This window comes from Vicugna pacos, chromosome 6, assembly GCF_048564905.1.
Source record: "Vicugna pacos chromosome 6, VicPac4, whole genome shotgun sequence".
In the NCBI taxonomy this organism is placed as follows: Eukaryota; Metazoa; Chordata; class Mammalia; order Artiodactyla; family Camelidae; genus Vicugna; species Vicugna pacos.
Window position 1 is genome coordinate 28533072 of NC_132992.1, and position 16277 is coordinate 28549348.

General features: G+C 41.2%; 1 protein-coding gene across 19 annotated transcripts in view; it reads right to left on the bottom strand.

The window, feature by feature from the left end:
• FMN1 (formin 1) overlaps window positions 1–16277 on the bottom strand; it is a 432624-nt gene that overhangs the window by 192907 nt on the left and 223440 nt on the right. For all 19 annotated transcript variants that reach the window (XR_012073400.1, XR_012073398.1, XR_012073396.1 and 16 more), the window contains one exon: window positions 8826–8913. Coding sequence is in view for 12 of the 19 variants with exons in the window: in XM_072962721.1 (XP_072818822.1) it covers window positions 8826–8913 (88 nt within the window). In the remaining 7 variants the exon portion in view is untranslated. The remainder of the gene's footprint in view (window positions 1–8825; window positions 8914–16277) is intronic.

The following is a 16277-nucleotide window of genomic DNA, read 5'->3' on the forward strand; positions in this document are numbered from 1 at the left end:
GCACGGGGTCAGGGTCTTACCCACTAGGTAAATTCCCTCTCCAGTGTGGAGACGGCTTTGCATAAGACCAGAGTGAGGAGAAAGAGCAAACAAGAATTCTCTCAGCCCTCCAGCCATTTTTAACCCTGAACGCTTTTCTATCCCCAAGTGCACCATGTCTGAATAAACAAAGAATGACTGCCTTTGCTGTTCTGAAGGGCTTCTAATTAGTAAAAAAACAAGCACTCTCTTAAGGGAGCTGTTCTTGTGGACCTCTGGGCAAGAAACACGAGGCAGACTGAGGCAGGAAAGGCAGTCTGTTAGATCAGCCAAAGTCAGTCTGGCCAAGCAAGGTGTGGAAGATGTCACCGACAGATAGGGCTGGGCTGGTTTACCAGGTTTTGATTGATGTTGGTTTTAAAAATTGCCTCTATGTAGCCCATTGCATGCTTCTTTGTATTTCCTTTAGTAGTGACTTGATACTTTGCACAAGTGGGTGTTGAAAAATCATCTGCATATAGTAGTTTACACCAGAAACTAACACAACATTGGCAATCAACTATACTTTAATAAAAAAAAATCATTTGCAAATGGACTAGATTTATTCTCAGCCCACGAAAGCAAAGATGAATAAATGATTTCCTTAGTAATAGAAATGATTTTGCTAACAGTGTTAGCTTCCAAATAGACATAAAACTTAGTAGCTTTGCCCAAATTACTGATATTTTTAGGGCTTAATATTCAATTGGTAAAGTAAAGAGAATAGAATGGGGAAAGTCACATGGAAAGCCTTGGGGTTTTTGTTTTGTTTTGTTTTGGTTTTTATTATTGAAGTATAGTCAGTTAGAATGTGTCAATGGCTGGTGTACAGCACAACGTCCCGGACACGATCATACATACCTATATTCACTTTCATATTCTTTTTCATTAAAAGTTATTACAAGATATTGAATATAGTTCCTTGTGCTATACAGAAGAAATTTTTTAAAATCTATTTATATATATAGTAGGGTTTTTTTTAAACTCTCAGATAATCTACCCACAAAACTCCCACAAACCAATTTCTCTGAGCTCTCTCAAGAAAAAGGCAAGAACTTGGGGTCATGAAAGGAGAAGATGCTAGACTCTGAGCTGAGTAAAGGCAGAGCAGGAATATTCCCCTACAATCTCACCGTCCAACAATGAGAACAAACCAGCACCAAGAATGAAGACCAAGCTTGTGATCAAACTGGGCAAGAGATGAAAAGAAAGGGGCTGGGCAGAGAGGAGAGTGGTGGGTAGAGAACCACGCAGAGGCCAGGACAGGAGCTGCACAGAGCCTGCCCCCCCAGAGAGCTCTGTAACCAAGTCTGCACAACGGTCATAGCTCTCCTACAACCCTTCCTCCACATGCCTCACTCCTTCCCCCTGACCACCATGCTCCTCCTCCAGTGGGCATCAGACACATCTGTGCAGACACAGATATGAGCCCAGCCTCCCTCCGTGCACGTATCCAGATGAAATGCTGAGGGCAGCAGTTATTAAGCAGCTTAAAGGAATCTCTGTGCCTTCCACCAGAGAGTGGGGAAACTAGGCAGACCTGACTGGAGATAAATACTTAATAAATGAGCAATTAGCATTTACTAGGAGGTTCCTGTGGGCCAGACACTGTCCTAAGTGTTTTCTGTTTAATTATCTGAGGTGGGTGCGTGCTACTGCTGTCCCGAGTTTCACAGGTAATGAAACTAAGGCACAAAGTCACACAGCATGATTTCTGAAGCTCAGTTCTACAACCAGATTTACTGGACTACAATTGTACTTCTTTTATCCTTTCTAAGCGTTAGGCTATAAATAATTGCTCCACCTAAAACTCTCACCACCTTAAAAAAAAAAAAAAGAGTGAACCAACTACCCACAACGGTCCATACAGAAACCTTCACCTCTGAATGGCACCCTATGCTTTCCAATCAGCAGTCTCCCAGCGGGAACCATATACAGCCCATGCTACAAAAATGCTACCTCCATAACCTCACCATTACTTAATTATTGCTAATACTTAACTCAGTTCTAATATGCTATCTTAATATAGGTCATAAAGTGATCAAACTTTGATCTTTGTGAACTATTCACAGTTACTGACAATAATCAGTACCGCGGTTCCAATTATAGCAAAAGAGAATCTAAAAAAAAAAAAGAAAAGAAAAAGAAAAAAGAAACCTGGAACTTGAAAAGGCGTTATCTTAGAAATAGAAAAGGTAAAAAGAAAAGAAAATAGAAATGTAAAAAGAAAAGAAAATCTATAGTAATATAAAGTTTGATTTTTTTGGAAAAGATATTAATAATTGCCATTTTATACTGCGAGCCAGACTGACTAAAAAGGGAAGCAAAGGCACAAAGAATGAAGAAACACAAACAAAAGTTGTCTCCAGACAGACAAAGAGGAACTATCAAAGGAATATATTTGATGATCTTATCTACATTGCCAGATGGTTGCCAGCAGGTCACATTAGCAGGTACAGACCTTGATGTGAGCTTTGATGGAAACAGGAGGCTAGTGTAAACGACACACACAGTACACAGGAGCTGGCTAGCAGGTGAAAGAAACGACAATCCCAAAAGGGACACTTATCCAATCTATTCAAAAAATCTTAAAATCACTCAAACTTATAAAGCAAAGAATCCCAATTCTTGCCTAGGTCGGGGCACGTACGATGCTGGAAGGGGCCCGTGGGTGCCATTTTATAGGTGCAATTAAAACTGTCCATGGTTCAAACCTCAAAGAAGGGCACAGGCATAGAATTCACACAACACCCCCTCCATCCCCTCTATTCTCTGTAGGGCGGTGGAATGAGAAACAGTTTGGGTTAAGCTGCTTCTGTTCTTCCATTAGTTCTGGTTCTTTTAAGCCAAAATTACATTCCAGGCAGATTGGATGGTCTCGGCCAGTTGCCTGAAGGTAAAGTACAAAGAAATGCCACCCTCTGCTTTCTGGACTCAGCTCTGAGGGTGAAGGAATGCACCGTGGTTCAGAGAGAGGTGGGTGGGAACCCTGCTGCTCAGGTGTTTTAGACTCGGTGGGAGGAAGAGGATGGAGGAAAAGGAAATACAGGAGTATCGGAGTGACTGTTTATATTCATCCAAAGACTTCTTTAAAAACTGAGTGCTGCCAGTGTTTCGTAAGCTGATTGACCCTGGAGCCTTCATCCAGTATGTCAGCGGGTCATGGTCACCTGTCACCTCTGGGGAGTAACTCCTTCACACTTGGCATCCTCACTTGTTCTCTGACTTTCACCACAGTGTGATTTGGTGGGAGGGGGGCAATTAAATAAAGTTTTCTGATTCTGAAATCTGGTTTTAACTAAACTAAACCTGACAAAGTAAACAAGCTGGCTTCAAAGGATTCCTACAGAGAAACCCCAGACTGAAGATACTCCACCCACAGTAAGAGAAACGGCAGAGCAGACGCTCTGATTGCGAGTACAAGTTCTCCACCGGCCACGGTATGAGTTAAATGCAAGGCCAGCTGAGTCACATTGGCCAGGATGTCGTCCTGCATAAACCATAACAGAACTTACCGAGAGACTGTTTGAAACGGGTTGAAGCCCACTATTTTTAATAATGAGCCTCACTCTATTTATATATTGAGCCTCAAGATAGTAACTACTGAGCACCCAAAGCCATCAGAATCAGCCAGACATTTAGAAATATCAATCTCGCTTTAACACATATCTTCACCTACGTTTTATAATGTGCCTGTTAGTTCTGTCACACGTTTACACGATGTACGTGTTTTTATCGAGAGGCATGTTCTAAAGCTTTTTCCTGGCTGGGGTGCACAATACAAATTTTGGCCTTGGAATATAGGTCTTCCAGGCTAGGATTAGAAATGTTTCTTGAGAAAGTCCTAGACAATTCACGGTGAATTTCAGATGCCTGGTGAAATTCACTGTGCCCTGACAGAGATTTCTAGAAATTATTAGGCAAAAAGGAGCAAAATCCAATAGGCATTCTCAGATGTGTGTATTAGACTCTGGGTATATAACTAACTGAGATCCTCTCACATTTTGATTTTAGACTCCTAAACGGAAAGGTCATCTCTGATGCAGCTGAACTCCAAAACTGAGATTCTGGACTAGTAGGAGCTAAACTGAAAAATGTTTTATTTTGATGTTAGATTAAATATTATAAATACAGATTCTGAGCCTACGGGAAATTCCAAATGGATGCCAGGAGGTTTCTGGCACCTAGTCTGTTGCAATGCATACGGAGGTTTATATCAAGAATAGTCAACAGCAATTTTCCATCTCCCTTGGGAAAAGAATAAGAGGAAATCACTAACATGGAATGAAAACACTAATTTGCAATCATGGAGGCAGTCACTGTGTCCAAGGATGCCAAATGCTTTTAAATGTAAGTCATCCAGTTCAGCAGATGGAAAACCGGCAAGAAGTAAATCACTTATTCAGAATCTCCCCTGGACCAAACACAAGTGCTGTGGGTATTATGGTCAGTCTCCTGAAACCACTCTTCCTCCACAACCAAGCTCTTGCCTTTGGTCACAAGGTGCTTCAAACACCAGTCAGTACTAGGATTTGCTTTCTCCTGCGAGATGTTCCACACCATCTTGGGTAGAGAGAAACAGATACTGGTGGCTACCTTTTGGGTATGTTATATCGCTAACCTAGCTCTATGTGCTTAGCATCAGGCTAGAATTTTCAGATGCTCATTGAACACTTTAGCTTAAAGGTCTCTGATCATCCCAGACTCAAGTCATCCAAAAGAGAATTGACCTCTCTGCTTCTACCCATGCTTTTCCTCCTGTATTTCCACTTACTGTTTTTGTCACCATTATACACATTCTTGTTGAAGCCAGAAACCCAAAGTACATATAAAACTTCTCCATCACTGCTCGACTCTGACATGGCTAACTGGAGCAACTGTCTCTCTAGCTATCCCTTACAGGTGATCTGTTCTGCATTTCCACAGACACAGCTTCGTTCTGGCCTTCATTATTCATTATGTCAACAATCACAATCCCTTTCTAACAGGTCTAGCCCCCTTTAGTACTACTTCTGTTGATTCATTCAACAGACACTTGATGATCATCACCCAGGTGCCAGGCACAGTAACAAGGCGGCAGGGACACATCAGTGAGCAATCTCCATCCTCGGGGCTTATATTCTGGTGGTGGATGTAAGTGAGAACAGAAGTAGATGAACAAATAAAATATCGAGTGCTGTGTCGAAAATAAGAGAATTAACTCAGCGTGACTTACACGGGGGAGGACGATCTGGGAAGGCCGCTCTGAGGTGTTAAGCCGAAATAGAGCAAAGAAAAGGAGCTAGCTATTAAGTGTGGGCTGGAAAAGCATCTCAAACAGAGGGAATGCACAGTGACTTCAAAGTCACAGGAGGAGGAAAGAACTTGGCCTGTTTAAGGAAATCAGAGGGCCACTGTGGTTAGAGAACAGCGAGAGGGGCAGTGGCCGTGGCCAAGTGAAGCAGGAGACACGGGCCACGGAGAGGGCATGAAAGGCCTTGGAAGCCAGTATTCTACAGCCTGAGAGACATTTCTGCCCCCTTAATTAGTTTACTATATATAAGATAGAGAAACAGCAAGGTCCCACTGTAGAGCACAGAGAACTAGATTCAATACCTTGTAATGGCCTATAATGAAATGGAATATGAGTGACTTTTATATTTGACACAATAGCCCAGTCAGTGGTAAACAATGCTTAATTATCAGAGACATTCTGAACAAAGAAACACTACATGACATCAAGGGACAAATGCTGGCTCTGCAACTTGCTATTGGCAAGACCTTGAGGTACTGAGCCCCCAAATTCCACTTATTAAATGCACATCGCAGGCAATGTCCAGTGAACAAAAGAGAAGTGCCCACCTTACGAATGAGGAAAATAAGGGTGCTTTGTAAGAGCTGAACAAATGAAAAACAGATTATCCATCTGCGGGAGGTAACTGAGGGCTGAAACACCCAAAACCATTATCAAGGCGACCAAGCTGTAATCTTAGCCAAAGGGAAAGTGGCATAAGCAAATATGTAGTGCCTGGAGGAGACAAGTGATGTGGAGGTAACAATGAACAATATGATACACATTTTTATCATGAGAAAGGAAAATTCTCTCCTCTTGGGTGAATTCACTAGCTTTCTGGTTTATACGTCAGCTCCTCGTGAGTCTGCACTAAAGAACAAGCTAGTGCATCTACCCCTGCACATGGATGAAGATGAATATAGACCAGGAGGCTGAGGGACAGTCTCCCAACTGTGGTCACTTCACCATGGTTGACATGCTGTGCGACCTCACCCAGCCGCCGGCCGGCCTGCCCTAATCAGACCTCATGACTGTCACTCCCCTTATATTAAAGCAAACGTTTTAGGCCAAGGTTGGCACAGGGAGTCCTTTCATCAGGATAACAACACAAAGCCAAGTGCGTTCCATTCACAACCAGATGTGGACTCAGAGTGAAATGTAACTGACACAGCATGGGCTCCTAAGTGACCTTCAGATGCCAGCGTCAGTCCAATGATTCTTAAGAAAAATTAAGCTTGAGCTGTATTGCTATATTCATCTGGAATGCATTACTGAATGAAGACATAAAATGGAGATGACTCTTTTCAGAACTCAAGAGCCAACTCTGTGGTGGATAACAGAGATGCTTGAAGGAGGAGAAAGAACTAAAATGGTGCCCACAAGTCCTAGAATATGATGCTAAAATCAGTATTTTCAAAGCTAAAATTTAAGTTCACTCCTGATTCGTGGAGGCATGTTCTTGTCCAGAGTAGAATACTGGGAAAGGTCTGGTGATGTCATCTCTTACTCAACTTGCCGGGAACATTCAACCCAACAAGGTTGGAATGCCATGGCAAGAAGGCTAATGGCCCTGAGTGGGTAAGTGGAACAGCACGTGGCTGGAATGAGTCTTATGCACATGGCCATCTGATGGATACCACAGCAGAAAATGCCTACAAAGAAACAAATCAATCCAAGATGCTCCTGATATTGTGAAGACTCATTCACAGTGCTAACTGTCATGGTGATGAAACCAAGTATGCTTATAAAGGGTACTGTGGTTTAGGACAAGACTCTGCCACTAGATCTGAAAAATTCCTTTCTATTTTCAATGACTGCATCAAAAAAGTCTCCTTGACAAAAGACTATAAACTTCCCTGCCAATACTTTTGTTTTATTTTTTCATTTTTCCTTCACTGTAGCATCACAGTTTTCTGGCTTAAATATACCATAAATTCAATGCTAGAAGACTTAATACCTAAAGTCACTGAAGAATCCTTTTCTAATTTTGATGGCGGATCTTTCCAGCCACCCTCTGCCCCAAACTTAAATCCACTACTGCAACATTTTCTGAGGGTGAATATTCACACTTATGTATTCAGGTCGACTATTAAGCTTATATATTAAAAATAGAGAAGCTTATCTGAATACTCTGTGACGGTCATCTAATTCAGGATATGTTTAGTTTTATGTGGAATTTTAAATGTTTGCAATAAGGAAAAATGTAAGCCCTTAACAAAGCTCCTTTCAGAGGAAAAATAGTGTATGAAAGTATCTTAAATGACTTTCCATTCAGGACCCATGGGGTATTCTGCTGTAGGGTAAAATAGCTTTGAGGCAACACCAATTACAGCCTGAAGGGAAGTGTGGTTTCACAATGTTTTCACAGTTAAATCTAAGCTAAATTCTACTGACATTGTCTTTGAGAGAGTATATTATCACTAAGGAAATATGATTGGTTGCATGTCAAAATGAAGATTTACATTTAATTGATTACTGAGAAAGAAGGGTATTGTCCTCACACAAGACTCAAATTTCAAAAAGGTCAGATGGTTTTTGGTTTACTTTTCTAGAGCCTAAGAAAAATACAAGTAAAAATTCCCCTCTTTGAATATCTTATTTCAAACTGAGCCAAAAATAACCAAGTTGAAAGAGCGTCATTTGAAAAAAATAATAAGGGATTAAGAAACAGTGACATCATCAAGTGGATGAAGAAGGAGAGGGTTTCTCCACAGAAGCATTCCCGCTAACGAAGAAGAAATGAGGGAGGTGGGATGTCATTATTTTGCAAACATCTAGTGAAATAACGAATCTAGACAAAGATCGTGAATATCCATCAACATCACAAAGAGACAACCAGAGTACTACGTACTTCTTGACAGAATATACAACAGCATCACTGTAGTGTTTTTCCCCCACTTAGATGCAGCCTCTAGATCAAACTAACAGTTTGCAGGAACCACAGGCTACAGAAGAACACACTAAATAAAAACAGGGCAATGCCATCTGCAAAAATCAAAAACATGGGAAACTCCACAAGACAGGTGACCTGATCTCTTCAAAGAAATAATTAAAAGAAAAAAAATATAGAGGCTAGAATCCTCTAGATTAAAAAAAAAATCTGAGAGACAGACACATCCAAGGCGATGCATGAAATTTGTTTGGATCCTCACTCAAACTAATCGTCAGTAAATGGATAATTTACAGACAATCAGGGATATCAGAGCTGCATACTTGATACTGAGAAATTACTGCAAATGTTTTTAAATGCATGCTAATGGCACTGGATTATGCTTAAAGTATCCTTATCTTTCAGTGGTGTATGAACATTTTTAAAGGATGAATTATAAAATGTCTGAGCTTTGCTTCATAAAAATCTAGTCGGCAGAGGGAGAATGCTTTCGATGAAACAAGAGTGGGTTAATGGTTTAGCAGTGAGGTACCAGGTACGTAGGACTCGCCGTGGTAGTCTAATTCTGTATGTGTTTGAAATTTTTCACAATAAAAGCTGAAAAACTTTAAAGTTGGGGAAAAAAAAGTGACAGATAAGACTTACCCTGCTGGATATCCTTCATTTCTAAATGCAAACTGGATATCAATATTCCCACAGTTTGAGATCGCTTTCCATCCAATAACTTGATGATCTGAAATTTTAAAAAAAATTAATACAAGTTCAAATGACCACTCAGTCTTTCAGCAGCATACTGAAACACTTAATACTTTTATATACTCAGATTGGTAACTAAACTGATGCTACAGTCACTCTATTTTAATACTTTAATTTGAAAGTAACTTACCCACAACTGCAAATATTTTAGAAAATAAAGGAAAAATACCACTTCGAATTCCACCAATCTAATACTAGCACTGAAATCTTTATTTTACTCTGACCTTTTTATTCAAACACCTCTTAACTAAGTTGTAATTGCAACACACATGCAAAAGTTTACATCCAACTCTCCCAGTTGCCACTGGCATACTTCCATGTTGTACTTCTTAAGTCACTGCATAGCCTCCAAACCCCCTTGGCTGTAAATCATCTGCTGAGTGGTTTAGGGGAAAGATCACTGTGATCTCGACTCCACTCTTTCAAAACTGGAGTCAGTCCTCTGAACCCCTGCATTGCTTTATCAGCTAAGTTCATGTCATTTTCTACATCCTTGTCATTTCACCAGTCTTCACAGCACCTTCACCAGGAGTAGACTCCACCTCAAGAAAACCGCTTTTCTGCTCATCCAGAAGAAGCAACTCCTCATCCGTTAAAGCTTTACCATGAGATTGCAGCAATTCAGTCCTATCTTCAGGCTCCACTTCTAGTTCCAGTCCTCTCGCTGTCTCCACCACATCTACAGTGACTTCCTCCACTGATGTCTTGAACCCCTCAAAGTCATCCAGGAGGGTTAGAATCAATTCCAAACTTCTGCTTGTGTTGCTATTTTGACCCTTTACCATGAATCATCGATGTCCTTAAAGGCATTTTCATGACATCTAGAATGGTGCAGTGAACCCTTTCCGAAAGATTTTAATTGACTTTGCCCAGATCCATCAGCAGAATCACTATCTATGGCAGCTATAACTTTACCAAATATATTTCTTAAAGAATAAGAATTGAAAGTCAAAATAACTCCTTGATCCATGGGCTGGAGAATGGATGTTGTGTTGGCAACATAAATCTTATGGTACTTATGTCCTCCATCAGAGCTCTTGGGTGACCAGGTTCATTGTAGATGAGCAGTAATATTTTGAAAGGAATCTTTTTCCTCCAGCAGTAGATCTCAACAGTGGGCTTAAAATATTCAGCAAACCATGCTGTAAACAGATGTGCTGTCATCCAGGCTTTGTTGTTCCACTTAAAGAGCACAGGCAGAGTAAATTTAACACAATTCTTAAGGGTTCGAGGATTTTGGAAATGATAAATGAGCACCGGCTTCAACTTCAAGTCACCAGATACACTAGCCCCTAACTAGTCCTTTGGAGCCGGGCACTGACTTCTCCTCTCTGGCTATGGAAGTCCTGGATGGCATCTTCCTCCAATAGAACACAGCTTTGTCTACACTGAAAATCTGTTCTTTAGTGTAGTCACCTTCATGAATGATCTTAGCTAGATCATCTGGATGACCAGCTGCTTCACCTTGTATTCTGATGTGATGGAGACAGCTTCTTCCCTTAAACCTCATAAACAAGCTTCTTCCAGCTTCAGACTTTTCTTCTGCAGCTTCCCCCCCTCTCTCAGCCTTCACAGAACTGATGAGAGTTAGAGCCTTGCTCTGCATTAGGCTTTGGCTTAAGGGAATGTTGTGGCTGATTTGATCTTCTATCCAGACCACTACAACTTTCCCTGCTTCACTTTCTTATCATCTGTGTGTTCACTGGAGTAGTGCTTTTAATTTCCTTCAAGAATTTTTCCTTTGCATTCACAGCTTGGCTAACTATTTGGCGCGAGAGGCCTAGCTTTGGGCCAGTCTTGGCTTCCCACGTGCCTTCCCCACTCAGCTTAATCATTTCTAGTTTCTGATTTAAAGTGACAGACATGCAACTCTTCCTTTCACTCGAACACTTAAAGGCCACTGTGGGGTTATTAATTGGCCTGATTTCGATATTGTTTTGTCTCAGGGAATAGTGGGGGCCCGACGAGAGGGAGAGAGAAGGGGAAACAGCCAGTGGAGCAGTCAGAACACATACAACATTGTATTAAGTTCCCCATCTTATGTGGATGGGGTTCATGACGCCCCAAAACAATGACAACAGTAACATCAAAGATCACTGATCACAGATCACTGTAACAAAAATAATAATAATGAAAATGTTTGAAATATTGTAAGAATTCTCAAAATGTGACACAGAGATACGAAGTGAGCAAATGCTGCTGGGAAAATGGTGTGGATCGACTTGCTTGACACAAGGTTGTTGCAAACCTTCAATTTCTTAAGAGACGCAGTATCTGCAAAGTGCAATAAAGCAAAGTGCAATAAAACAAGAGTGCCTGTAGTTTGTAACGTTTTGAAGTTACAAAGTGGAGGACACTACCCAATAAACTCCAAGAAAAAAATCAGAAGTAAAAAGGGGTTTAAAAACCCTGAAAGATTAGAATGTATATATACTTTTAAATATCCTGAAGTCCAATATGCAAAATGACTGTAAGAAAACACATGGAGGAAAACAACACATTAGACTAATAAACAGACCCAGTGAGAGTTCAGTCAGCTAAAAAGTCTGGTCCAAGACTTCAGTATATACTCAGATCTTCCTTGAGGTCACCTGAGGTTGTATTTCTATAGGACAGAAATGTAGAAGTCATTCAAAAGATACGTCCATTTAAATTTTTGATAAATATTGTCAAATTGTTCCCAACAGGTGCTATCCATTTACACTCGGGCCGAGTATTTGAGAGTGACTTTTTCCTGTTCCCCCATCCACTCTGAGTATCATCAGTTTTAAAAATGTTGGCCAATATGATGGGTAAAATGTTTTCTCACTATTCTGCATTTTTAACGCTTTAACAGTAAGGTTCAACATTTGGTTACTGGTTACGTGCTCTTGTGCACTGTCTCTGCATCCTTTTTATTATGTTTTCCAATTACTGTCTATGGGGCTGGTTTAATGCAAACAAATTTAAATAATGACACAGCTGAACAGCAGGAAGAAGGGCTCACACAGAGATGGCTGTGGAGAAGAGGCACTTTCCACGGGAAAAAGAGGGACGAGAACTACCTTTCACTGCACCCCTACTAAGGTACTATGCTTCTGTGCACACGAGCCAATCCAGATGGACGGTTGCAAATAGGGGGCAGTGAGTGCCACAATATTGTAAACTTTTATTCCTTTAGTGGCCCCCTGTGGATTTCCAGAAGAGTAACAAAACTTCGTGCTCAAGAGTCCTGTCAAGTCAGCGCAGTCACCTCCCTACTAGGGCATTCCAGGAAGGGGCACAGAAATGGAAGGATGCTTTTGTTCTGCTAACCCAATGCTCTTCTTTGATATCTGTGATTAAATCTTACAACGCCTTACCCAGATTTTTACCTATTATCTGAGGCATTTACCTTCAGAGCAGAGTAGGTAGGAAGAAAACACTGAGGAAAAGAGACAAGAGTGAGAAAACTGATGGAGAGAACGAACAACAAAAAAAAAGAGAAGAATTTTTTTAAAAAGATGTTTAATTAGTTATCAACTAATAATTACTAGATTGCTTTTAAAATCTTTTTTTTTAAGAATCACAGTCCAGTTTCAAACAACCAGATCCAATTTATATAGAACCTTCTACTAACTGAAAAATTTTCCTCTGTTTTTCTTTTATTGCATTATATGCATTCTTGCTAAGCTAACTTTCAGGCAGATAAAGTCAACTTCAAAATTCCTCTCTGAAGAGAAAGAAAATAAGACAAGAAGATAAACTAATATTGAGCATTTATTTTCTCCAATCCACTAGATTCTCTAAAATATTCTTGGGATGGAAAGAAATCACACTCAATCACTGACACCTTCCACATCTGCATTCCTGAACACTGTGGACTGGTGATCATAACGCTGATCTGGAAAACTTTTAGAATCCTAAATTGCCTGAGACAGTCAGATTTTAACAGTCTGCCCTTTTTATAGTAGGAACATTAATACGTTAAAAAAAAAACACCAGATTTTAAATTCCAAAAACCATAATACACCAAACCATTTATTAATTCCAAAAAATTAATTAACCAGCACCAACCCAATCTTTAAGAATTCTGGTTGCTATTATCCTATGCTATTTTAACAATTTTTTAAAGTTGTCTGGCTCAAGTCAAAGGTTCCTAGCAATACAACAATCGAAGTAGAAATACAAATAAAACCAAGAACCGGAGCCATAAACACAACAGCCCTTCCCTCCAGCTTTTAGCTTTAGCCTTCGGAGCTGTCATATTCCCCTGGCCAGCTACAGAAAGTGACTGGCATCATCGTCTGGTGACTAGTTGTTAAGAGAAAAATCAGGAGACCAGCCTTCTATTTCCAGGCCTGCCCTGACTCCTCACACACCAACGCTGAAACGCAGGCAGTGCACCTCGCCAACACTCACAACGTGCCAGCTCCTCGGCTGGGGCACTGCGAGGGGCATAAAGATTAAAAATAATACAGACGCACACGTACATATATATATGTCCTTATATATACACCCTTGTCCACGGCGAGTTCAAAGACCAGCTTAAAAGAGCAGCTCATATAAATAAGTCTGACATGAGGGAGCTGTTTACAGGGACCAGTTAACATCAAGAGTCTCTAATTGTTCTTAGGCATACGATCCCTAGAAGCACCAGGACTCATTGGAAGTGGGGGGTTTTAAGTGAGATGGCTGTTCCAGGTGCAAGCTTTCTCCGGGTAACCTGAGAGCACTCCTCGAAGTGTTACATTCCGTGCCGTTTTCGTGAAACAGAAGTCGAGGTTTCACCTTCTGAAAACCTCTCCGTGAAGGAGAGCTGAGAGCTGACAAGCTCTGCAGACCAGGAACCTCAAACGACACTGTAGCTTACGTTCTGCTTGTCCGTAGACAAAGGGCTCTTTCCAGTCTGAGTGGCCCCTAGGGTGGGTGGAGGTCCTTCATGAGGGCACTGACACCAGCCAGGAGGCGGGGCGCTCACACTGCAGACCTTGAGGCCCGTCCGCCACAGTTGACTGTTGGTGGTTGGTAGGATTCCTGACTTTATTAGTCCATAGCTTCATAATGTGAATGTCAAATTAATGGTTTTCCACGTTTATGTGGAGCCAGTGGGCAGAATTATGCCTTGAAGCTCTCAATGTGACTTCCTTCCAAGTGGGTCCTTGGAATAAAATGCCCATTGCAGGCTGTTCAAGAAAGATATTTCTGAAAACATTTATGAGAGAGTATAAGTGCTTATAAAAGTCTGCTCATCTAATGAATATTCTGGTGTAAGTGGATTTAACCCTCAGCATTGAAGAAACCCACAAATGTTGCCTAACTTACCCTCTGCCTTTGGGTTGGCCCAGATATTCAAGGATGGACCTTACCTTGGAAGCAAGTTCACACTTTAAGAAATTATTAAGGTTACACTCACCCAGTGCACACATATTTATAGCCATTTTCTACCAAACAAATAAAACACAGTCCGACCTCAGATCATTGCAAACAACCTAAAGTTTTCATCCTATTCCTATTTTATGACTCTTCTAATACCCGTTTTTCATTCTTTGTCCTTATGGGTATATTACTTCATTTGTTATAATCCTCAAAATCATTTTCTAGTATTAAGTAACTTTTGGCATCAAAGCATTTCACTTTATGTCTGACTCAAATTCCTCATGCTTCCATTTCAAACAATCTTCTTCTCTCAGGGGAGACAGACAATGGCTGGTCTCACCACCCCCTACACAAAGCGCCTTCATAAACCTCAAGACCATCTTTCTTTTCTTTTTTTTTTTTTTAAACAAGAGATGCTTTATATCAAACCCTTTAAAAATCAGTTTTTGAGAAGCATTAGCAAGCCCTCAGTTTATCTTGGTCCTATCTGGAGTCAGCTGAACTTGGCAACACACGGCCTTCTCCTAGGTGTAATTATAGTCTGGAGGAGAATGCAATTTGTGCAGCATTCCACTGACCTACAAGCTGACCTTGTGCAGGGACAAATTCACAGGTTGCGTTAAACCCTATTAGACATGCCTAGTTTAAGGCAAAGCCTTTCCAGACCCCCGCCGCATGCTAGGATTAGGACCTGTCACACATGCATACTGTTCCATCGCCTAAGGAACTCTCGCAATGCCTTCCAGAGTCAGGAAAGGCAGGCCCACACCCTACACTGTCTAAACCCGCACCTTGAGTCAGCACATCCAAATTATTATTATTTCTTACATATGTGGATTTTTTTTTCTTTTTGGAAAAACCTGCCTCTTTGAATAAGAATTAGAAAAGAAATTGGAAGACAGATTTGCTGCAGTGGAAAAACCACACCCTGACTGCTCAGCTAGGCAAGTCTTGCCAGACAGACCGAGAAAGAATTTCTGCCAGGTCCAGTGGGATTTTTCACAACTACATAAAATCCGTATATATCTTCAGCCTTCTGCCTGAGCTTGGCAGACATGGCCAGAAATAAAAATAAAAATAAATGGTCTGAATAGGCCACGAATGCTGGGAGCACACTTGGCCGAGGGAGTTCAGCACAGCTACAAAATAGAGAATCACAGAAGCCTTCTTCCAGGGAGTCCTCCCTGTCTGAAAAAGACGATTCACTGCCACACCTACACCCCGGCTAAACACCAAACACTCTCAAACCTCTGCCAGGTCAAGAGGGTATTCTGTTCTTCAGCTTAGTCCCTGCATCTGAACCTTGTCAGTTTCAGTCACACGACTTCCATCTCCAGGGAAGCTGGTTTTATCATGGAGCCTGGAGAACAGGCACCACGTCTGGTTCAATACAGCCTCCTGTGTCATCACCAGTGAACATCTTTGGTTCACTTCAGGCAATTAAGTACGTGTGAAATTTGCTGCCCTTCTCATCTGAATCACCCTTCCTCCACCAAAAGCACAAATAAACGGAGGATCCTCACACACAGGTAGATATTTACTTTCAAGACAATGACCCCGATCAAATATCCATGTGCGGGACATTTTTGACTATAAAGAATAAATGAGTACATGGTTTGCCTCTCTCGGGGAGATCAAACAACACAGTGGAGAATACACAGAATGGAGACAATCTGACTCTCCAGAGCAAAATTCCAAAAAACACTATTTCTATTTTTGTGCCTTCAGACTGGAGATATCTTTTGCTTACGCTTCATATCAACACTCACCAAATTCACTCCTTGGCAAAACTACAGACGTTAGGAGGCTGGCGTAAAGCACATGCGCTACTGATGACGAGTCAGCCTGTCTTATTAATAGGAATCCTCTGCATTTCTAAGTCACTGGCTCCCTAAGGGATCAAGGCGCTTTCCTACCGACTGTTGTGTTTATCTGGAAGGCGTGCTAGGTTGGACAGCTGTTAGAATCCTAAGTTAGAGATACAGAAATCAATGCACCTGCCCT